We start from the raw sequence: 24,187 nt of genomic DNA, 5'->3' as shown, positions 1-24,187 counted from the left end.
TCTACATGATTCTGAATGCCGTCAACGGACCTTGAGACATGGACGATATGCGAGCGAAGGGTTGGAAGGTATACGACGGAGCTTAATTGGTGGCTGACTTGTGCTAAACCGGCGCTTCGCCGTACGTTCATCTCATATAGCAGGGAGATGGCAGAATGGCGCCGCCGTACAACCGACTTTAATTTTGCAGCGCTGCGCGACCTGGATGATGGTCCGCCGGGACAGGACGTCTGGATCGAACGCAAAAGGATAAAAGCTAAACTAATGGCTTTAGCTGGGAAACATCTTCAGGGAACCATGGTGCGCGCCAGATGTCACGATACGATAATGCACGAGATTCCGTCCATGCACCACGTCGTGAATGAACGAAAGCACCGACGACGCGTTTTGGTACGGGAATTAATTACTCGCGAATACCGAAGAGTGACACGTCAAGCGGACATTAGCCGGCCACGGTGGTCTCGCGGTTCTAGGCGCGCAGTCCGGAACCGTGGGATTGCTACGGTCGCCGGTTCGAATCCTGCCTCGGGCATGGATGTGTGTGATGTCCTTAGGTTAGTTAGGTTTAACTAGTTCTAAGTTCTAGGGGACTGATGACCACAGCAGTTGAGACCCATAGTGCTCAGAGCCATTTTAACCAAGCGGACACTGTCTCTGCATTCGTCGACCATATCCAACACATCTATCGGGAAGAAGCGGCCCCTGTCTATGACCTCGAACGTATAGCCACGTACGTCTCCCGTACACTGACGGTGGAGGCCGCGGGATCCTTATTGGAAGCAATTAACCGTGAGGAAGTACATGATGCGATCGCAAAGGGTGGGTTGGATCGGTCCCCAGGCATTGATGGACTTCCTGCTGAACTTTTTCGAGAATTTCGGAACGAAATGGCACCGCGATGGACGGACATGTACAACGAGATGTTAAATTCCGATGCGCCTATTCCACCGGCTTTTATGGAAGGCCTCTTGGTGCCAGTACATAAACCGAAGCCAGGACTTACGGACACTCATTATCGCCCCATCACCTTGCTTAATGCCGACTATAAGATCTTTGCACGGTTGCTAGCGTCCCGATGTCCTATGTTAATTCGTAGCGTTCTCTCTAGAGAACAGACGACACCGGGTGGATCGGTGAATGTGCAAACAGCTACTGGCGAATTCCGTGATGTGATAGGGCTGGCGGAGGAGTGCCGGCTTAAAGCGGCGATGGTGGCGGTTGATTTTGACAGTGCTGTACTGGAACAAATGGGATTTCCAGACCGTTTTACTGGTCTCATTAGAAGGATTTATGGGGGCACACAATCATTGGTACAGGTTAATGGGCGTATAGCAGGGCCCATTCAAATTCGACGATGCATTCGTCAGGGCTGTCCTCTTTCGATTCTCCTGTTAGCGACAGCGTTGGAACCATTGATTGGGAGGCTACAAAATTCTCTTTCTGGGATGGAACTGCGGGGCTACACCTTCAAATGTCGTGCCTATGCGGACGACCTCCTGCTGCTCGTTCCTTCTGAGGAAGAGGTGAAGACGGCCCTTGAACTGTTGTTGGACCGCAGTGTGACGGCGGGTAGTGCAGTGAACATGACCAAATCGGCAGCAATGCCGGTTGAAAGGGGCCTTACGCCGGAAGAAATCAGTCCGTTTCCTTATGTGCAACGATTCCGCTATCTCGGCATAGACTTTACGTCATCTGTAAAACATACAGCAGCAGTTAACTACCGACGTATTTTACAGACAACCCATACCATGGTCCGACATCATCTCCTACGGCGCCTTGATCCTTTGCAGCGAGTCAAATATCTGAACACTTATGTGGTTTCTCGAATGGTGCATATTTCGCGGATCCTGCCCCTACCACTCACGCTCGGACGTCGACTTCAATCAGCACTAGGCTATTTTGTGATGATTGGGTCGCCCCTCAAGGTGCGATACGCAACGCTCACGCTCCCTACGGACTCGGACTTACGAATGTTCACTGCCGAGCGACGGCGTTGCCTTCTAGTCACGATGTACAAGCAATGGCGTAGCGGGCGTTATTCCCTTACAACCCGCCTACTCGATCTCCTAGTTCCAGCTTCCCTCACACCTCCGGTGGCGGTGGGCAACATAACGCCACATTTTGCGCACGTATCAACATTTATCGTGGAACTTAGTTATATCAGAGACGAGCTTCCGCGCACGAGACCGCCATGAGCGAAGAACTTTTATGTTTAGCTGCTACGACGGATAAGTCATAATGTCATTCAACTGAAACACCCCAAGTTGCATTGGCCGAAGATTAGGAGACATGTGCACCAAAAATTCTTTCCTACCTTTGTTCGGACACTGTGGTTCTCTGTCACGTGTGGCAAGTTCAACATCAACCAACGACTCCATGCAATTGGACTAGTGGACACTCCACTATGCCCGAAATGTCGCCAAGTGGATCACGACCATCACCGCTTAACGTGTATGGCGGTGGAAGACGTATGGCTCCTAGGAAGACAGATGGTGGCTTGCTACCCCCATGTGACCCCGCAACATACTACACCTGCTGCCTTCTTACATCCGGAGAGTGACTACTTTCCGGCGACTAAATCACAGTCGATCATCTGGGTCAAAGGTTGGACGATCGCGTACCTCTATGGCGATGCTGCCAAGTCATGACTCGACTTTTGGTATTTCTTGCAGCAAGCCCACAATGAGGTTCATAGATGGTCACACTATCGGAAAACCTTTGCCAACTATCTTCAGGCAGTCTTCCTCGACCCCCCACGCAGCTGGGATGTGCCGGGTGCAGTCGGTGTGCACATTTGACAGCTGATAATGAACCTCACGCTTCTCTCACCGCTCCATATGTAATGCACATACTATACCATGAAATGATTCTTTTAACATAGTGATCTTTATGGAAAATGAATATATATATATATATATATATATATATATATATATATATATATATATATATATATATATATATATAAACAACATCCGTGTATCCCTGTTGCTTTACATTTGTGATTTGTTGTACAATGATTTTTTTTTTTTTTTTTTTGCAGAGGATGCATTTCAATTAGGGTTTGTGAACTGCCTAATTAAAAAAAGTGGTCAGCGCAACAAAAAAAAGAAAAGAAACGTGCTTGCCTCTCATGTAAGCGGGCACGGGTTCGAATCCTGCCCGGCTTAGAGATTTTCTCCGCTCGTGGGCTGAGTGTTGTGTGGTCCTCATCATCTTTTAACCTTCATCAGCGGCGCGCAAGTCGCCTAATGTGGTGTCGAATGAAGTAAGACCTGCACTTGGCAGCCGAATTTCCCCGTATGGAGTCTCCTGACCACCGATGCCATACGCTCATAGCCTTTCTACCTCACTGCAACGTTTCATGGCCGATGTATTGCTCGAGGGGACCGGTACCATGGCCTCCCCGTACACCAGACCCGAATACGTTTGATTTCTGGCTACGGTGGCATTTAAAGACATTGGGTACACACAACCCAGTGACAATGTGCAAAAGTTATCGAAGCGTGTGACAGAAGGATGCGACGCTATCCGAATGGTGTCACGTTTACTTGAAAGTGTGCGTGATCCATAGGAGAAGAGCTGAAGGACGCGTCACGAGCGTGGAAACCACGTGCAGCACTGCCTTCGGTCCCTCCGAGACAACAGTTGCATATTTTTGACAGGTTTTGATTCTTAGTCATCGTTATACAGACTGTACGTGTAGTTTTGAGCGATAGTTCCTCCTGTACACATATGTGACACATTTCTAAAAGAATTTCTATGTTTGTATTAGATTTTGTTGTGAATTGATTTCAGAAGCAAGTTAGTCACATGTTATTCAGCAGAAATGATCGAACTCGCTCTCTGGGCCAGGTAGCTGCTGAGGTAAGTCGAGGGAAATGCTTTTCGCTTTACGTGCCCACACTATCAAGACAATTGTTCTTGATAACGCTCGTAACAATTTTCTTGTTGCCAACATGACCGCTGCCATAAAAAGCAAGGTCTTTCTTCGCCTAAAGGATCTAATATCTCACAATACCTATAAGAACTCGTCGTTATAGGATAACTAACGATAATGTCAGTCTCACTTTAAACACATCTTGCGTGGGATTAGCCGAGCGGTCTCAGGAGCTGCAGTCGTTGACTGTGCGGCTGGTCGCGGCGGAGGTTCGAGTCCTCCCTCGGGCATGGTTGTGTGTGTTTGTCCTTAGGATACTTTAGGTTAAGTAGTGTGTAACCTTAGGGACTGATGAATTTAGCAGTTAAGTCCCATAAGATTTCACACACATTTGAACATTTTTGAACAATTTTTAACACATCTTACAGTGACGTGAGCATTATGGCTGCAGATTTTCCATTGTCATCACAAAAAACTGGACGTGTCTGAGAAACACCCACGCACTTTTTTTACGTAAATGGTTCATCGATAGGTTTTGATGAATGAGTCTTCGAGTAAAAAAATATGGGACATACATGGCCGTATCTTTTCACTGCATTAACTTACAAGTAAGCTTTTTCATCGCCTAGTGGCGGTAGACCTTCGTACTTTACATAAATTTCAACTCGAAAATTTTACCGGTTCCTGAGAAATAGGGGTCTTATCTGATAAACAGAGGGAAGGACAAAATATGGTGAAACAATTTTTCTATGGACGTCATTAAAATTAGAAATTTTCCGAGTGTTTTCGTTACTTGATCTCTGAAACCTTAGTCCGTGTCGTATTTTATGATTGTAGGTGAACGGGAAGTGGCCTGTTCGTTTTGATGGGTGAATTTGCGAGTGTTGAAATATGTGATTTAAATGATACATCTGTTATCCTTTGTATTCTATATCCTGCAGCGAGATCCCTCAATAATTATGCGCTCCTGTGACATCGCATTTTAAAAAATGCCTCGAAGGGATTGAAGCATATGCCGTTGCGGATTTACCCGTGGACGTTCAACCACAGACGACATCTGCACATTGAGACAAATGATGGAGGAATTTTATGAGCTCGATAAAGACCTACACCTTTCATTCATTGACTTCCGGCAGGTATACGACCCGTTAATTGGACCTTTCTCTGGAAAAATGATACGCAAGTTCAGCATACCACTGAAGTACACTAGGCTGATTGCCGCTTGTTACCGAGGATGAAGTTGCCAAGTGCGCTTTGCAGATCAGTTGTCGGTACCCTTCAAAGTTAAGAATGGACTAATACTGGGCGATCCTCTCACACCACTTCTGTTCAACATAGCGCAGGAAAAAGTGAGACCTGCAGATGGCAGTAATATTGTGATGGAGATGGTTGGAAGTTATACCATCTTAGCATTTGAAGATGATGTGGTGGTTGCTGGCGCAACTCTGAACGAGATGACAGCAGATACCGCTCGATTTTTGCAAGAAGCGAGCAAACTGGGGTTACTGGCGAACGATGAGAAAACAGAGTATACGGTAGTCTCCCGCGGACGAAATGATATGGGCAGCCTCAGTATAGACGATAATAATTTTTAAAGAGTTGAAAAATTCAAGTATCTGGAGTCAATACTGTTGAATAAAAATGAGTCAGAGAAGGAAATCGACAAAGAATAATAAGTACGAACCCGGAGTACTGCAGTTTAAACCACCTACACCTATCACGCATCGTATCCCAAGAAGGCAAAATATAGCTATACAGGGTGGTCCATTGATAGTGACCGGGCCAAATATCTCACGAAATAAGCATCAAACGAAAAAAACTACAAAGAACAAAACTCATCTAGCTTGAAGGGGGAAACAAGATGGCGCTGTGGTTGGCCCGCTAGATGGTGCTGCCACAGGTCAAACGGATATCAACTGCGATTTTTTAAATAGGAACCCCCATTTTTTATTACCTATTCGTGCAGTCCGTAAAGAAATATGTATCTTTTAGTTGGACCTTTTTTTCGCTTTGTGATAGATGGCGCTGTAACAGTCACAAACGTATAAGTTCGTGGTATCACGTAACATTCCGCCAGTGCGGACGGTATTTCCTTCATGATTCATTACCCGTGTTAAAATGGACTGTTTACCAACAGCCGCAAAGGTCGATATCGTGTTGATGTATGGCTATTGTAATCAAAATGCCCAACGGGCGTGTGCTGTGTATGCTGCTCGGTATCATGGGCGACATCATCCAAGTGTCCGGACCGTTCGCCGGATAGTTACGTTATTTAAGGAAACAGGAAGTGTTCAGAAACATTTGAAACGTCAACGACGACCTGCAACAAATTATGACGCCCAAGTAGGTGTTTTAGCAGCAGTCGCGGCTAATTCGCACATCAGTAGCAGACAAATTGCGCGACAATCGTGAATCTCAAAAACGTCGACGATGAGAATGCTACATCAGCATCGATTGCACCCGTACCATTTTCTATGCACCAGGAATTGCATAGAAACGTCTTTGAACATCGTGTACAGTTCTGCCACTGGGTACAAGAGAAATTACGGGACGATGACAGATTTTTTGCACGCGCTCTATTTAGCGACGAAGCGTCATTCACCAACAGCGGTTACGTAAGCCAGCATAATATGCACTATTGGGCAACGGACAATCCACGGTGGCTGCGACAAGTGGAACATCAGAGACCTTGGCGGGTTAGTGTATGGTACGGCATTATGGGAGGAAGGATAATTGGCCACCATTTAATCGATGGCAGTCTAAATTATGTAATGTATGCTGATTTCCTACGTAATGTTCTACCGATGTCAGGACAAGATGTTTCACTGCATGACAGAATGGCGATGTACTTCCAACATTATGGATGTCCGGCACATAGCTCACGAGCGGTTGAAGCGGTAATGAATAGCATTGGTCGTCGAAGCACCATAGCATGGCTCGAAAGTTCACCGCATCTGATGTCCCCAGATTTCTTTCTGTGGGGAAAGTTGAAGGATATTTGCTATCATGATCCACCGACAACGCCTGAAACATGCGTCAGCACATTGTCAATGCATGTGCGAACACTACGGAAGGCGAACTACTCGCATTTGAGGGGAATGTCGTCATACGTATTTCCAAATGCATTGAGGTTGACGGACATCATTTTGAGCATTCATTGCATTAATGTGGTATTCACAGGTAATTACGCTCTTACAGCATGCGTTCTCAGAAATGATAAGTTCACAATGATACATGTATCACATTGGAACAACCGAAATGAAATGTTCAACAGTACCTATGTTCTGTATTTTCATTTCAAAAACCTACCTGTTACCAACTGTTCGTCTAAAACTGTGAGCAATACGTTTGTGACTATTGCAGAGACATGTGATTTCCCCCTTCAAGCTAGTCAAGTTTCGTTTTTGTAGTTTTCTCGTTTGACGCTTATTTCGTGAGATATTTGCCCCGGTCACGATCAATGGACCATCCTGTATATGTCAACAGCGCGTCGAATTATATTGTATGGTCGTGACACATGGGCAAGTACGCAGACAATGGAATAGCGCATTCGTGCGTTTCAGAGGAAAATTAAGGAAAATTAATGGACCGGTATACAATGCATAAACTGCAAGAAAGGAAAGAAGGCACAATGAAGATCTGTTTTTCTGGGGGGGGATTGGGGCGGGGGGGTCACCAGTCTACTAACTGGTTTGATGCGGCCCGCCACGAATTCCATCCCTGTGCTAACCTCTTTATCTCAGAGTAGCACTTGCAACCTACGTCCTCAATTATTTGCTTGACGTATTCCAATCTCTGTCTTCCTCTACAGTTTTTGCCCTCTACAGCTCCCTCTAGTACCATGGACGTCATTCCCTCATGTCCCTTCTCCTTATCAGTGTTTTCCACATATTCCTTCCCTCTCCGATTCTGCGTAGAACCTCCTCATTCCTTACCTTATCAGTCCACCAATTTTCAACATTCGTCTATAGCACCACATCTCAAATGCTTCGATTCTCTTCTGTTCCGGTTTTCCCACAGTCCATGTTTCACTACCACAGAATGCTGTACTCCAGACGTACATCCTCAGAAATTTCTTCCTCAAATTAAGGCCGGTATTTGATTTCAGTAGACTTCTCTTGGCCAGAAATGCCTTTTTTGCCATAGCGAGTCTGCTTTTGATGTCCTCCTTGCTCTGTCCGTCATTTGTTATTTTACTGCCTAGGTAGCAGAATTCCTTAACTTCATTAAATTCGTGACCATCAATCCTGATGTTAAGTTTCTCGGTGTTCTCATTTCTACTACTTCTCATTACCTTGGTCTTTCTCCGATTTACTCTCAAACCATACTGTGTACTCATTAGACTGTTCATTCCGTTCAGCAGATCTTTTAATTCTTCTTCACTTTCACTCAGGATAGCAATGTCATCAGCGAATCTTATCATTGGTATGCTTTCACCTTGTAGTTTAATTCCACTCCTGAACCTTTCTTTTATTTCCATCATTGCTTCCTCGATGTACAGATTGAAGAGTAGGGGCGAAAGTCTACAGCCTTTTCTTACACCCTTCTTAATACGAGCACTTCGTTCTTGATCGTCCACTCTTATTATTCCCTCTTGGTTGTTGTACATATTGTGTATGACCTATAGCTTACCCCAACTTTTTTCAGAATCTCGAACACCTTGCACCATTTTATATTGTCGAACGCTTTTTCCAGGTAGACAAATCCTATGAACGTGTCTTGATTTTTCTTCAGCCTTGCTTCCATTATTAGCCGTAACGTCAGAATTGCCTCTCTCGTGCCTTTACTTTTCCTAAAGCCAAACTGATCGTCACCTAGCGCATTTTCAATTTTCTTTTCCATTCTTCTGTATATTATTCTTGTAACCAGCTTTGATGCATGAGCTGTTAAGCTGATTGTGCGATAATTCTCGCACTTGTCAGCTCTTGCCGTCTTCGGAATTGTGTGGATGATGCTTTTCCGAAAGTCAGATGGTATGTCGCCAGACTCATATATTCTACACACTATAAAGCTACTTGTTCGTCGAGCAGCTTTATATTTATAAACTTAACTTTTGGGGGTTCATTTTTAGAAGAAGAAATCGGAGAATTCTTCACACTTCACATTATTTATTTACAGGCGTCACTTGTACAGACTCTCCAGCCGAAATCATCACAAACAACTGACTGACTCTGACCTCGCATCATCTCTGCTTATATAGAATTTTAACAATCACTCACAAAATATTGCATTATTAATTCTGAAGAATTTCAAAGTTACAATTAAAATGTACAAAATGTTTGCGAACAGACATTACATCCGAATAAGGAAAAATTAACAATATTAATTGATGTAATTTTTGTAGTGTCATCACTAGGTTTAAATATTAAAAATCGATATGGTTCTAATTACAATAATGTCTTTTGTGAATTTTGAGTTATTTAATTAATTACAGTTCGGTTTCAGATACTAACATTTAATGACATCACAAATTCTGCTTTCTATCAGACTGTATACAAGGAAGTTACAAATACGCCCTGAAATACGAAAAATCTGAACATTGTGTGATGCAAACAATTGGAGAGTTAATCAAAATGTGTTTACAAAGTACATTAATTTCAAAATAGGATATAAAATGAATAACAAGTACGAATACATTGCTTGGTAATCACTTAAAAAGCTGTTTCTCAAGATAATGAAGCTTTTTCTATACTAATACATTTCTTGTTCCAAATGATCGTAATTAGTGGCTCTGACCACTTATACCAATACTTCTACAGTATCTTATTATCCGTTACTTTACATTTCTTAGCTCACCCTGCTGATGAATCATTTAATTTGGCATTTATTATGTAATTCCGTTAATGACAACAATGACGACAATAAAAGTCTTTTCACAACGAATACAGAATATTACTAGTAAATGCGACAGACTAATATATAAATACACATAGGTACACATACAAATCCCTAGGGCACTGAATTGTCCAATAACTACACAGTTACATATCAAAAAACAGTTGGTATCAGTCATTTCAGTTAACCCACGGGTCGGGCTGTATTGTTATACACCCCCCCAGCCACTCTTACAAGTGTAACTTGTATGAATGGCTGCTAAATACCCTCCAAAATAGAATTTCTTTTTTCTTAGCTGTTACTCCAGTCACTGGTGCATGTTGCATATCTTAATGAATTGGCAGCTCACAATCATCCGTCCCAATGCGCTGTCCATCTTGTGTCTGCAGCCCCTCTGCTTCTGGCAGTCTCTACACTGCAATAGCACAGTCCACTATTAGTTTTTCAGTTTCTTAATTTTTTTTTTTTTTCAGGTCAGGTAAGGATCTTTGATACAGTTCTCTAGGTAGGAACAGGGATGAACTCATTTCGCAAGGTACTCGTGCAGGTTACAATTAAGGTCACATCAGGTATAAATGTATCAAAATCATTAACATACTACCCTACACTATTAGTATATTTATAGACAAAATCACACAAAATTAAGCATCTCTAAACTGTAAGGATTTAGCTATATACAACTTAAAGTTAATGAACAAAAATGAATTATTTATGTATCCTTTCTTTTTGATTAATATTTCAGCATAATACACTATACAGCATATTAAATGTCCCAGATATCCTTTAGCTCTTTATCATATCAAACACAAACTCACTGATTGTTCATTAGCACACCACCTTGTAATGACAAACTTACTCATTTTTCACAGTACAACTTGTCCATTTAGTAACACGTGTACATCCTTAACATTGTCCATTTGTATATCTCATTGGCAAACTAATAAAATCATGACCAAGCCTATAATCTTCAAAGAACCACCCACAAATCAAATACATACTCTACAGACCATAACCACAATGACCTCCATTATCTTATATCCCCTTGGATTCTATTCTGTAATGAAAATGCTAACAGTAATTTATTTACAATATTACATAACATAGAGTACACACACATATGGATCTGGAAAAGTTTTACACCACATATTAATCAGGAATTATAGTAATAACTATTGCCTGAAATGCTTAAAGAATTATTAGTCATTAGTCAAGGGAGGATTCAAATTTTATACACAGTTAAATTTATTTATTTATTTTCAAACAATGTCACTCAATAATCATATGACATACAAAAAAAACTTATACTAAAAGAATGGCTAGTATTTTCAGTGAGAGATAACTTCGTTATAGGTTTATAGATAAGTAAAAGATGTAGCATCCGAAAACGAAAAGAAGAAAATAGAATGCTACATAGCTCGGAGACCTAGTGCTCGGCACGCACTTGATACAGGATGTATCCTCCTGAGGGCTTTTACATTATCTTATTTTTTCTTGGTATTTGACACTTGTTTATAAGGTTTCAGTTCAGTTATGTTACGTAAACCAAATAGTCTTCCTGACTTTGGGTACACTAATCTATATGCATTTGGGTGTGGCATAGACTGAATTTTGAATGGGCCAATATAGATGTCAAAGAATTTCTTTAATTCATTGCTTATCGCTTTGGATTTTTCATGTGTTTTCACCAGGACCAGATCATCAATTTTAAAATTTGTAGGTTTCAACTTCTTGTCATGTTTGTTTTTTCTTAGTTTCCCCTGTTGTTCCATTACTTTCTTGACTATTTGTTCTCTTTCCTGTGGACTCATAGCTTTACATGCTGGGAATTCAATTAATTCGTTGATCAGATTTGGCGGTTTCTTATGATACAGTATTTCATATGGGCAGAACCCAGTAGACGAATGTTGTAAGCTGTTCAGTATATCTTCAAAGCTGTCTACGTACTCTATCCAACTCACATGATTTTTGTTGCAATAAGTTCTAAATAATCTCCCTATTTCTCTCATGTAACGTTCAGCCGGATTGCTGGACGGGTGCTACGCAGAGATCAGAATATGGTTTATGTTCTCATCCTCCACAAATGTTTTCCAAATTTTAGAAGTAAATTGTGCTCCATTGTCAGAGAGCATGCTCTTTGGTTTTCCCACCTTTGTGAAATAGTCTCTTCTAATTTTCAAAATGATGTTCTTACTTGTTGCTTTCTTCAATGGATATAGTTTCATGAATTTTGAAAAAAGATCCACCATGACAAATATGTAACAAAATCCTCCTTTAGCCTTAGGCAATGATCCATAAAGGTCAACTGCTACAAGTTGTAGTTGTTCCTTTGGCAAGATGTTTTGCATATATCCTCTGCAAGTTTGATTGCTAACTTTTACTCTCTGACACCTGTCACATGTAGATATTTGCTTTCTCACTCTCCTAGCAATGTTGTAGAAGTACACATTTTCTTGAATCTTTTGGATACATTTCAGTGTCCCACAATGCCCGAAACTTTCATGTACATACTTTATCAACACTTCAATATACTGTTCTGGCCAACACAATCTCCAAGTGTCACTGTCTGCACTGTATCTTCTGAATAGTATACCCTTATGCACTTTATAATACTGCTCTACTTTCTCATATCCTCTTTTACCTAGATAACTTTTAACTAACTTCCAGTTGGAATCATGGTTTTGATATCTACGGATGTCATTACAAATTTTCCTGATTTCATTCTCATCTTTCACCCCTTTTAGATACATAATCCGAAACTCCCTTTCACACTCATCACTGTTATTTTCACCTTCTCCTCCCATTGGCAACCTTGATAGAGCATCTGCGATTTGATTTTCTTCACCTTTTATATATTTTACTGTATAGTCGAACTGCTGGAGGAATAGTGCCCACCTGGTTATCCTGCTGTGATGCAAAGTACACTCTTGTATGTAGATCAAAGCCTTATGGTCTGTGTATACTACCACTTGATGTCCTAATAGGTAATTCTTGAACTTGATGAAAGCCCAATAGACTGCTAACAATTCTTTTTCGGTGACAGTGTATGACTTCTCATGTTTCTCTAAAGTTCTACTGGCAAAAGCTATTGACCTGTGCTCCGTCGCACCATCTACAATCTTTTCTTGGAACAAATGAGCTCCCAGTCCATAGTCACTGCTGTCGGTCATGATACAAAATGGTTCTGTAAGGTCAGGTCTGTATAACATTTTACTGTTGCACATCTGTTTCTTGATGTTGTCGAATGCTTCCTGACAATCCTTGTCCCATACCCAAATGGTGTTCTTCTTCTTCAACAAGTTGTTCAAACACGGTACATTTAAAGCTTGATTGCTGACAAACTTCCGGTAGTAGCCACAAATTCCATAGAATGATTTAAGTTGTTTCTTAGTCTTGGGTGCAGGAATTTTTGCAATGGCTTCAAGTTTTTCTTCATCAGGTAAGATTCCTTCTTCTGATATGGTATGGCCTAAAAATTTGAGCTGTTTAACTCCGAATTTGCACTTCTCTAGTTTTAATGACATGCCTCCCTGTCTTAATTTGTAACACACTTCACCCAACAAATGTATATGTTCTTCCCAACTTTTTCCTGTTACAAGTATGTCATCAACATAAAGGATTAGTTTTCTTAACAGTTCTTTTCCTAGAACAAAATCCAATGCTCGAATAAATTCTGCAATTGATACATTAAGGCCAAATGGTACAACACAATAGCAATAACATCTTCCTCTATATAAAAACGCAGTATATTTTCTAGACTGAATCTCTAATGGTATCTGATGGAAACCAGCTGTTAAGTCTAAGCTAGACATGCACTTCATATGTTCAAACTTATGTAATAACTCATCTATATTTTCAGGGTGATCAGTTTCCCTCTCAAGGTATTTGTTTAAATGTCTTGAATCGAGCACAAGTCTTACTCCACCATCACGTTTGGAAACCACCACCAACGGGTTATTGTATGCACTATTACATCTTTCAATTACTCTCCACTCTTCCATCTTTTGTAGTTCTTCCTCCACAGCTTTTCTTTTTGAAATGGGTACTCCATAGGGTTTGATGAAAAATGGTTCGTGAGGTTTTAGTTTAAGTCTACATTCATAGTTCTTCACTTTCCCAGGTTTCTCACTAAACACATCTTTGTATTCCCACAACAAACTGCCTAGTTGATCTGTCTGTTCTTCATTTAAATTACCAGCTTCTTTTAGTTTGCTGGCCACTAATTCAGCATACTTGTCTTCACTGCAGTCTTCTTCATTGTCTTCCTTGTTAATGTCGATCTTCTCATCTGTACAAATCACTCTTCTAATCTGAAAATTATTCTCTAGGCAATTTTGGATAATTAGTTCAGTCACATGTGTTCCATCTGCCTTTGGCTTGGTGAGCTTTAACTTTTTGTTATTCCAGTCAAAATCTGCATTTACTCCTTGTATCCAATTCATTCCAAACAAAATATTCTCATTGAGATCAGGTACTACAAAGCATCCTTGGTTATACTGTACATCATTAATAGTGAAAGATATTAAGGCTTGCCTGTTTACAACTTTGCTGTGCCTACCAGTTGCTCCCTTAATTTTGATTCCAATAACAGGATATTCTTCAAAGTCATCACTATGTCTTATCTGGTCTCTAAATTTTTCAGAAATAGCACAGACAGGACTACCCGTGTCTAAGAGGCAAAGTCCTTCATAATTTGCAACTTTTATACGTATATACGGGCAACCTAAAACTTTTTCCTTCTTACTGTCCTCATTTTCATCCAACAGATCTTCTTCAATATCTCTAAAGTCCAAGTAATTTGTACCATTTTTGCCTGTACAATTTCTCTTACTTGTCTGAATTTTACTTAATGCTATATCAGATGGTTGCTTGATGTCACGTCTGTCCTTAACACACTGTCTGTTTTTCCCGGAACTGATCCCACTGTAAGCCTGTTGATTGGTTCTATCTTGCCAATTGGAATGCAATTCTTCACAAATAATCTTGATGACCCTTTTTATTCTGTCACTGTCACTATAATCCTTGTAAGTATCCCATAACATTTCTAGCATCTCATCTACATTATGATGGCTCTCTGCATGTTCCTTATCTGATGATACCTTCCCAGTTTTCATTGGCACAATCTGATCTTCATATTCTTCACAAATACTACTGATATCATCTTCTTCACTACTAATTAAATCTTCTTTAACCTCCAAATACACCATGTCATCTAATTCTTCCTCACATTCATCATTACTTCCAACACTTTCACTATCAATATTACTACATATGCTATCATCTCCAACACTGAACACTTCTACAACATCTTTACTATGACCATCAGAATTGTTGACATGTACACTAGTACAGGTATCATCACTTAAGTGCTTAACAGGGATAGGTTCTTCTTTCATTAATTTACTTAATCCAAACTCATCAAGATTACTATCAGAACCAACATTTTCCTTGCAAACTTCATTACCACACTGATTATATAGACTTGAAATAGTTTCTTCCTCTAACGGAACTTCCTCAACATTCTTACAGATGCTATTACTTCTATCTACAACACTTTCATTCATACATTTCCAGAGTTTACTGTTAAACTGCAATTTGCCAATTTGATGCACTCGTCTTACATTAGTACTGTCACTTCCACTCCAACATCTTCGATTATTCTGTCTTCTGTAATTATTTTCGGTGTCTCTAGACCAGTGGTGTTTAGCCTGATTTCGGTACACATTTCTTGCCCCAAACTGACAGGCTCCCAATGAGGCATCTGTCAGTTTAAATTGCCTCGTCCTGATTGGTGATTATCAAATTGTCTGTTATTATTTTCCCAAGGTCTCTCCCTGCTATTGTGCCTTCTGTTTCCATCCCCATTACTATGGTTGATCCATCTGTTATCACTATTATTACTCCTGCCTTGATTCCTGCTTTGGTTCCACCCCCCAGTTGGTTGATTGCCAAATCTGCCATTGTTTAACCTCTCATTTCTCTCAAAAGCTCTATCCAACTTATCTACATACCTCAAGAACTGATCTACAGAATCATCTGGTCCATAAATCAACTCCCACTGTACTCTTTTTGGTAGTCTTCTTTTTAATGCATCTATTTGTATTAGTTCATCAAAAGGTTTGTCGAGGTGTACTAATTTCCTCAACTGACTTTCACAAAAACACTTCAAGCTACCATCACTTTCCCTATACATTCGACCATTCAAAAACTCACTTTTAATCCTAGCTTGCTCAGAATCTGACCAGAACTTATTTAAAAACTTTCTTTCAAATTCATTATATGACATGGTAGAATTAACATTCTGATTTGCCCACGAGATTGCTTCTCCATCCAAAAATCGTTTAACAAATTTAATTTTTACATTATCTGTCATGTCATTACTAAAATTATCCTGACAATGCTGTAAAAAATCAACTGGATGCAATTTCCCATCTCCTGGAAAGCATTTTAAAGGTATGCCACCCCATACACAATTAAAATTGCTAACAAAATTTCTTTGGGCTACACCTTCTTGTAACTCTACAACTTTCTTACTTAAACCTACAACATTATTTTTACACAAATCTATTTTTTCATCACACTTTAGATCTACATTACTTATTTGATTGGAAATTTCTGCAAATTTTAACTCTGAATTCTTTTTATTGGATTCAAGCTTTTCTTCTAAGATTCTCCTAGTCTGAACAACCTCTACTTTCAGTTTTGAATTTTCTACTTCTACATGCTTATCTAGTTTTTTGAACCTTTCCTCATTTTTGGACAACTCTTGTGTGAAATTAGTTTCTAATACATCAACCCGTTCTTCCACTGCTCCTACACGAGTATTGAGTTCACCCTGCCCTGTCTCGACAGTCATTTTTAGTGCTGCCAAACCATCCTGGATTTCCCTTATCTTACTAGTATCCTGCCTAATCTGTCCCATCTGTTTCTTCGCTTCTTTCATATGTTGCATTAATAACATTAACAGATCGTCTCCGCCTACTCTTTCCTGTGCAATTGGAGTACTTGTGGCGACATTTTCACTGGAACCCTCTCCACCAAAACCTCGATCTACACTTAGTTCACTGATACTCGATCCTAGGTCCGAAGTGTTTTCAATTGATTCACCGCCTACACACTTTTTATCAGCCATAGTAAAGTCTTTTCCTCACAAAAACAAAAAAAAACACAAATTAATTAAAAAAAACTGTTACTCATCTGAATTCCAGCGGTGCAGTCCGAGAATTTGGTCCATTATCATCAGATCAGTTGTTATGATTTACGATCTCCCCATGCAGGTGATGATTTTCTTTGTATTTCTTATCCACACCAACTCTTCTCATGCAGCATCATCCACTCGTTCTGTGCGTCCATAAACACAAAAATTTCTTCACAATTTATGTTTAGTATTCGTCTTGCGGTCACCTGAAACAATTACTTTTTTAAAAACAGTTCCGATTTCAATCATCAAATCCCAGCTCCTCCACCACTTATAAAGCTACTTGTTCGTCGAGCAGCTTTATATTTATAAACTTAACTTTTGGGGGTTCATTTTTAGAAGAAGAAATCGGAGAATTCTTCACACTTCACATTATTTATTTACAGGCGTCACTTGTACAGACTCTCCAGCCGAAATCATCACAAACAACTGACTGACTCTGACCTCGCATCATCTCTGCTTATATAGAATTTTAACAATCACTCACAAAATATTGCATTATTAATTCTGAAGAATTTCAAAGTTACAATTAAAATGTACAAAATGTTTGCGAACAGACATTACATCCGAATAAGGAAAAATTAACAATATTAATTGATGTAATTTTTGTAGTGTCATCACTAGGTTTAAATATTAAAAATCGATATGGTTCTAATTACAATAATGTCTTTTGTGAATTTTGAGTTATTTAATTAATTACAGTTCGGTTTCAGATACTAACATTTAATGATATCACAAATTCTGCTTTCTATCAGACTGTATACAAGGAAGTTACAAATACGCCCTGAAATACGAAAAATCTGAACATTGTGTGATGCAAACAATTGGAGAGTTAATCAAAATGTGTTTACAAAGTACATTAATTTCAAAATAGGATATAAAATGAATAACAAGTACGAATACATTGCTTGGTAATCACTTAAAAAGCTGTTTCTCAAGATAATGAAGCTTTTTCTATACTAATACATTTCTTGTTCCAAATGATCGTAATTAGTGGCTCTGACCACTTATACCAATACTTCTACAGTATCTTATTATCCGTTACTTTACATTTCTTAGCTCACCCTGCTGATGAATCATTTAATTTGGCATTTATTATGTAATTCCGTTAATGACAACAATGACGACAATAAAAGTCTTTTCACAACGAATACAGAATATTACTAGTAAATGCGACAGACTAATATATAAATACACATAGGTACACATACAAATCCCTAGGGCACTGAATTGTCCAATAACTACACAGTTACATATCAAAAAACAGTTGGTATCAGTCATTTCAGTTAACCCACGGGTCGGGCTGTATTGTTATAACACCAACGTGAATAGTCGTTTTGTTGCCACTTCCCCTAATGATTTTAGAAATTCTGATGGAATGTTATCTATCCCTTCTGCCTTATTTGACCGTAAGTCCTCTAAAGCTCTTTTAAATTCCGATTCTAATACTGGATCCCCTATCTCTTCTAAATCGACTCCTGTTTCTTCTTCTGTCATATCAGACAAATCTTCACCCTCATAGAGGCTTTCAAAGTATTCTTTCCACCTATCTGCTCTCTCCTCTGCATTTAACAGTGGAATTGCCGTTGCACTCTTAATGTTACCACCGTTGCTTTTAATGTCACCAAAGGTTGTTTTGACTTTCCTGTATGCTGAGTCTGTCCTTCCGACAATCATATCTTTTTCGATGTCTTCACATTTTTCCTGCAGCCATTTCGTCTTAGCTTCCCTGCACTTCCTATTTATTTCATTCCTCAGAGACTTGTATTTCTGTATTCCTGATTTTTCCGGAACATGTTTGTACTTCCTCCTTTCATCAATCAACTGAATTATTTCTTCTCTTATCCATGGTTTCTTCACAGCTACCTTCTTTGTACCTATGTTTTCCTTCCCAACTTCTGTGATGGCCCTTTTTACAGATGTCCATTCCTCTTCTGACTACTGCGCTATTCCTTAATGCTGTATCTATAGCGTTAGAGAACTTCAAACGTATCTCGTCATTCCTTGGAACTTCCGTTTCCCACTTCTCTGCGTATTGATTCTTCCTGACTAATGTCTTGAACTTCAGCCTACTCTTCTTCACTACTATATTGTGATATGAGTCTATATGTGCTTCTGGGTACACCTTACAATCCAGTATCGGATTTCGGAATCTCTGTCTGACGATGATGTAATCTAATTGAAATCTTCCCGTATCTCCCAGCCTTTTCCAAGTATACCTCCTCCTCTTGTGATTCTTGAACAGGGTATTCGCTATTACTAGCTGAAACTTGTTACAGAACTCAATTAGTCTTTCTCCTCTTTCATTCCTTGTCCAAAGCCCATACTCTCCTGTAACCTTTTCTTTTACTCCTTCCCCTACAATTGCATTCCAGTCGCCCATGACTATTAGATTTTCATCCCCCTTTACATAATGCGTTACCCTTTCAATATCCTCATACACTTTCTCTATCTGTTCATCTTCAGCTTGCGACGTCGGCATGTATACCTGAACTATCGTTGTCGGTGTTGGTCTGCTGTCGATTCTGATTAGAACAACCCGGTCAATGAACTGTTCACAGTAACACACCCCCTACGTCTACATCTACATCCATACTCCGCAAGCCACCTGACGGTGTGTGGCGGAGGGTACCCTGAGTACCTCTATCGGTTCTCCATTCTATTCCAGTCTCGTATTGTACGTGGAAAGAAGGATTGTCGGTATGCTTCTGTGTGGGCGCTAATCTCTCTGATTTTATCCTCATGGTCTCTTCGCGAGATATACTTAGGAGGGAGCAATATACTGCTTGACTCTTCGGTGAAGGTATGTTCTCGAAACTTTAACAAAAGCCCGTACCGAGCTACTGAGCGGCTCTCCTGCAGAGACTTCCACTGGAGTTTATCTATCATCTCCGTAACGCTTTCGCGATTACTAAATGATCCTGTAACGAAGCGCGCTGCTCTCCGTTGGATCTTATCTATCTCTTCTATGAACCCTATCTGGTGCGGATCCCACACTGCTGAGCAGTATTCAAGCAGTGGGCGAACAAGCGTACTGTAACCTACTTCCTTTGTTGTCGGATTGCATTTCCTTAGGATTCTTCCAATGAAAGTCTGGCATCTGCTTTACCGACGATCAACTTTATATGATCATTCCATTTTAAATCACTCCTAATGCGTACTCCCAGATAATTTATGGAATTAACTGCTTCCAGTTGCTGACCTGCTATTTTGTAGCTAAATGATAAGGGACCTATCTTTCTATGTATTCGCATCACATTACACTTATCTAAATTGAGATTCCGTGCACCATGCGTCAATTCGCTGCAGATCCTCCTGCATTTCAGTGCAATTTTCCATTGTTGCAACCTCTCGATACACCACAGCATCATCTGCAAAAAGCCTCAGTGAACTTCCGTTGTCATCCACCACGTCATTTATGTATATTGTGAATAGCAACGGTCCTATGACACTCCCCTGCGGCACACCTGAAATCACTCTTACTTCGGAAGACTTCTCTCCATTGAGAACGACATGCTGGGTTCTGTTATCTAGGAACTCCTCAATCCAATCACACAATTGATCTGATAGTCCGTATGCTCATACTTTGTTCATTAAACGACTGTGGGGAACTGTGTTAAACGCCTTGTGGAAGTCAAGAAACACGGCATCTACCTGTGAACCCGTGTCTAAGGCCCTCTCAATCTCGTGGACGAATAGCGCGAGCTGGGTTTCACACGACCGTCTTTTTCGAAACCCATGCTGATTCCTACAGAGTAGATTTCTAGTCTCCAGAAAAGACATTATACTCGAACATATTACGTGTTCCAAAATTCTACAACTGATCGACGTTAGAGATATAGGTCTATAGTTCTGCACATCTGTTCGACGTCCCTTCTTGAAAACGGGGATGACCTGTGCCCTTTTCCAATCCTTTGGAACGCTTTGCTCTTCTAGAGACCTACAGTACACCGCTGCAAGAAGGGGGGCAAGTTCCTTCGCGTACTCTGTGTAAAATTGAACTGGTATCCCATCAGGACCAGCGGTCTTTCCTCTTTTGAGTGATTTTAATTGTTTCTCTATCCCTCTGTTGTCTATTACGATATCTACCATTTTGTCAACTGTGCGACAATCTAGAGAAGGAAGCACAGTGCAGTCTTTCTCTGTGAAACAGCTTTGGAAGAAGACATTTAGTAATTCGGCCTTTAGTCTGTCATCCTCTGTATCAGTACCATTTTGGTCACAGAGTGTCTGGACATTTTGTTTTGATCCACCTACCGCTTTGACATAGGACCAAAATTTCTTACGATTTTCTGCCAAGTCAGTACATAGAACTTTACTTTCGAATTCATTGAAAGCATATCGCATAGCCCTCCTCACACTACATTTCGCTTCGCGTAATCTTTGTTTGTCTGCAAGGCTTTGGCTATGGTTATGTTTGCTGTGAAGTTCCCTTTGCTTCCGCAGCAGTTCTCTAACTCGGTTGTTGTACCACGGTGGCTCTTTCCCATCTCTTACGATCTTGCTTGGCACATACTCATCTAACGCATGTTTTTGAACTTTGTCCACTGATCCTCAACACTATCTGTACTTGAGACAAAACTTTTGTGTTGAGCCGTCAGGTACTCTGTAATCTGCTTTTTGTCACTTTTGCTAAACAAAAAAATCTTCCTACCTTTTTTAATATTTCTATTTACGGCTGAAATCATCGATGCAGTAACCGCTTTATGATCGCTGGTTCCCTGTTCTGCATTAACTGATTCAAATAGTTCGGGTCTGTTTGTCACCAGAAGATATAATATGTTATCGCCACGAGTCGGTTCTCTGTTTAACTGCTCATGGTAGTTTTCAGATAAAGCACTTAAAAATATTTCACTGGATTCTTTGTCCCTGCCACCCGTTATGAACGTTTGAGTCTCCCAGTCTATATCCGGCAAATGCCCTACCTCTGCCCTACCTTCCTATTCATAACGAATCCTACACCTGTTATACCATTTTCTGCTGTTGTTGATATTACCCGATACTCATCTGACCAGAAATCCTTGTCTTCCTTCCACTTCACTTCACTGGCCTCTACTATATCTAGATTGAGCCTTTGCATTTCCCTTTTCAGATTTTCTAGTTTCCCTACCACGTTCAAGCTTCTGACATTCCACGCCCCGACACGTAGAACATTATCCTTTCGTTGATTATTCAATCTTTTTCTCATGGTAACCTCCCCCTTGGCAGTCCCCTCCCGGAGATCCGAATGGGGGACTATTCCGGAATCTTTTGCCAGTGGAGAGATCATCATGACACTTCTTCAACTACAGGTCACATGTCCTGTGGACACACATTACGTGTCTTTAATGCAGTGGTTTCCATTGCCTTCTGCATCCTCATGTCGTTAATCATTGCTGATTCTTCCGTCTTTAGGGGCAATTTACCACCCCTAGGACAAGAGAGTGCTCTGAACCTCTATCCGCTCCTCCGCCCTCTTTGACAAGGCCGTTGGCAGAATGAGGCTGACTTCTTATGCCGGAAGTCTTCGGCCGCCAATGCTGATTATTTATCAAAATTTAAGCAGTGGCGGGGATCGAACCCGGGACCGAAGACGTTTTTGATTATGAATCAAAGACGGCTACACCCTGCATCGGCGGTTTAATATAGCCGATATTGGGACAGTGATTACAAGAAGAAGGCTACAGTGGGCATGACATGTTCTATGAGCAGCGGACAGTCTCCCTAACTCAGAATTTCTACACCAGGCAAATGGTAGACGTCCAAGAGGTCATCCGCGAAAGAGAAGGAGGGCTTTGGTCGCCCTGGAAGAAGCAGATCCAACAACCAGCACTGAAGATAACCAAGACAGAAGTAAATTAGCAAACATATGTAATAAACTGTGCTGTCACAACTATTTAGTCATGATTCGTGGACTTGATGCGTTAGTCATTTCATTATGTTCCACGTATGTCTGGCATTTGTATATTTTTGCTTCTGCCGTGGGCCTAAATGGCCCGTGTGTATGCAATAAATGATGATGATGATGATGATGATGCTGACGATGATGATGATGATGAAGTGACATATCCTTTCATTGCATTGACCTAGAAGCAAAAATTTCCTGTTTCGCTAAGTGAGCATTAGTCTTAGCACTTGATATATATTTCCAGTCGATACTACCACCCGTTCCTGAGAAAGGGGGAACGGAGGACAAATGATAGATGGACAACAAAGTTATCGTATAATGGTGCCGTTTTCACCGATTGAAGAACGGAACCCTAAAAATATGGACACGCAGTTTAAGTACCTTCATTTCTACGCTGTGGTACCATACTTTCGTATGTTTTAACCATTAACTGTAAGACTGAATCATCAGCTGAGTCATGAAATTCGTCCAAGAAATTCTGTCTTAAGCATACAAAAGAAAATCTTCTCGCTGCTGGCATTATAGTTGTTGTATAACTGAAGTGAAGTACTCTGTAATCGCGTTCCTTCTTTCATGGAAACCGATAAGGTAATCTTCTACATCTCCATTGGCGATTGTGATTTCTATATCTTCGAAGTATAGAAAGACTAAAAAGAAAACTGAATTACAGGTTAATTTCAAACCTAGCACTCTGGTTCTCGCAATGAAACCAAACGACCAGCCGCTGAAGATCTGACGTGCAAACACAGAATAAAATCCCATATTTAACTCAAATTAATTCGGGTTAGGTATCTCCAACAGAATTCCAGTTTCGCGCAGATGAAAGTATTAAGAATTGTTAAGAATTAGTTCCCATTTTCCAACAATCAAAATATGTCGTTTACCAATCAGCGGAACCAAAGCCAACATGCAGTGCAGAAGCTAATGGTGTAAGGAGCATCATGATGTTTTCGTTCTGATTTTCTATCATCATGCGAGCCTATAGGTATCCTTGATAAGAAACTAGAGATTGCGGTAGGTTCTTTCTTTTTTTAAAAATGTGTAATTTCCCATCGATTCGCTGTCAGAGTTACGTGCTAGCTGACAACATTGAAAACCGAGCGCATTGTGTTCAACATAGTTGTACATCACTACTCCTTTGCTCCCGCTACTGTAACGTTGTTAACGTTTACAAACTACAACAATAGGCGGACACGTGCCTTCTAGGCGTGTGTTTTTGTTGGTTTGCGTGAAGTGAGTGCGCCCTCGCAGGATGGTACAAAAAGCGGGCGGTAAAAGCTGCATGCATCGATCAATCACTGTGGACCGCTACACCGCCACGTGTGTGACAAATTGCCGACGCGGCGCTGCGTGGCGCTATGGCGGTGCTCACACTGCAGGCGACGGCGGG

The 24,187-nt window shown here is 40.6% G+C and overlaps 1 protein-coding gene across 2 annotated transcripts; it reads right to left on the bottom strand.

Moving 5' to 3' along the window:
- Positions 1-8,968: 8,968 nt before the first annotated feature.
- Positions 8,969-18,222, bottom strand: LOC126278572 (uncharacterized). Of its 2 annotated transcripts, none has more exons than XM_049978776.1 (2): positions 15,724-16,883; positions 8,969-10,130 (listed from the first exon to the last, which is right to left on the bottom strand). In XM_049978776.1, the coding sequence occupies exons 1-2, from the start codon at positions 16,842-16,844 to the stop codon at positions 10,067-10,069; spliced, it is 1,185 nt and encodes a 394-aa protein (XP_049834733.1). In that variant the 5' UTR covers positions 16,845-16,883; the 3' UTR covers positions 8,969-10,066. The 2 variants fall into 2 exon arrangements, 1 of the variants encoding a protein (XP_049834733.1); XR_007550723.1 differs by lacking the exon at positions 15,724-16,883 and adding an exon at positions 16,906-18,222 and having other exon boundaries at positions 8,976-10,130.
- Between the last annotated feature and the right edge of the window lie 5,965 nt (positions 18,223-24,187).

The sequence above is a fragment of the Schistocerca gregaria genome, chromosome 6 (assembly GCF_023897955.1).
Source record: "Schistocerca gregaria isolate iqSchGreg1 chromosome 6, iqSchGreg1.2, whole genome shotgun sequence".
In the NCBI taxonomy this organism is placed as follows: domain Eukaryota; kingdom Metazoa; phylum Arthropoda; class Insecta; order Orthoptera; family Acrididae; genus Schistocerca; species Schistocerca gregaria.
This window is presented reverse-complemented; position numbering and strand designations above follow the sequence as displayed.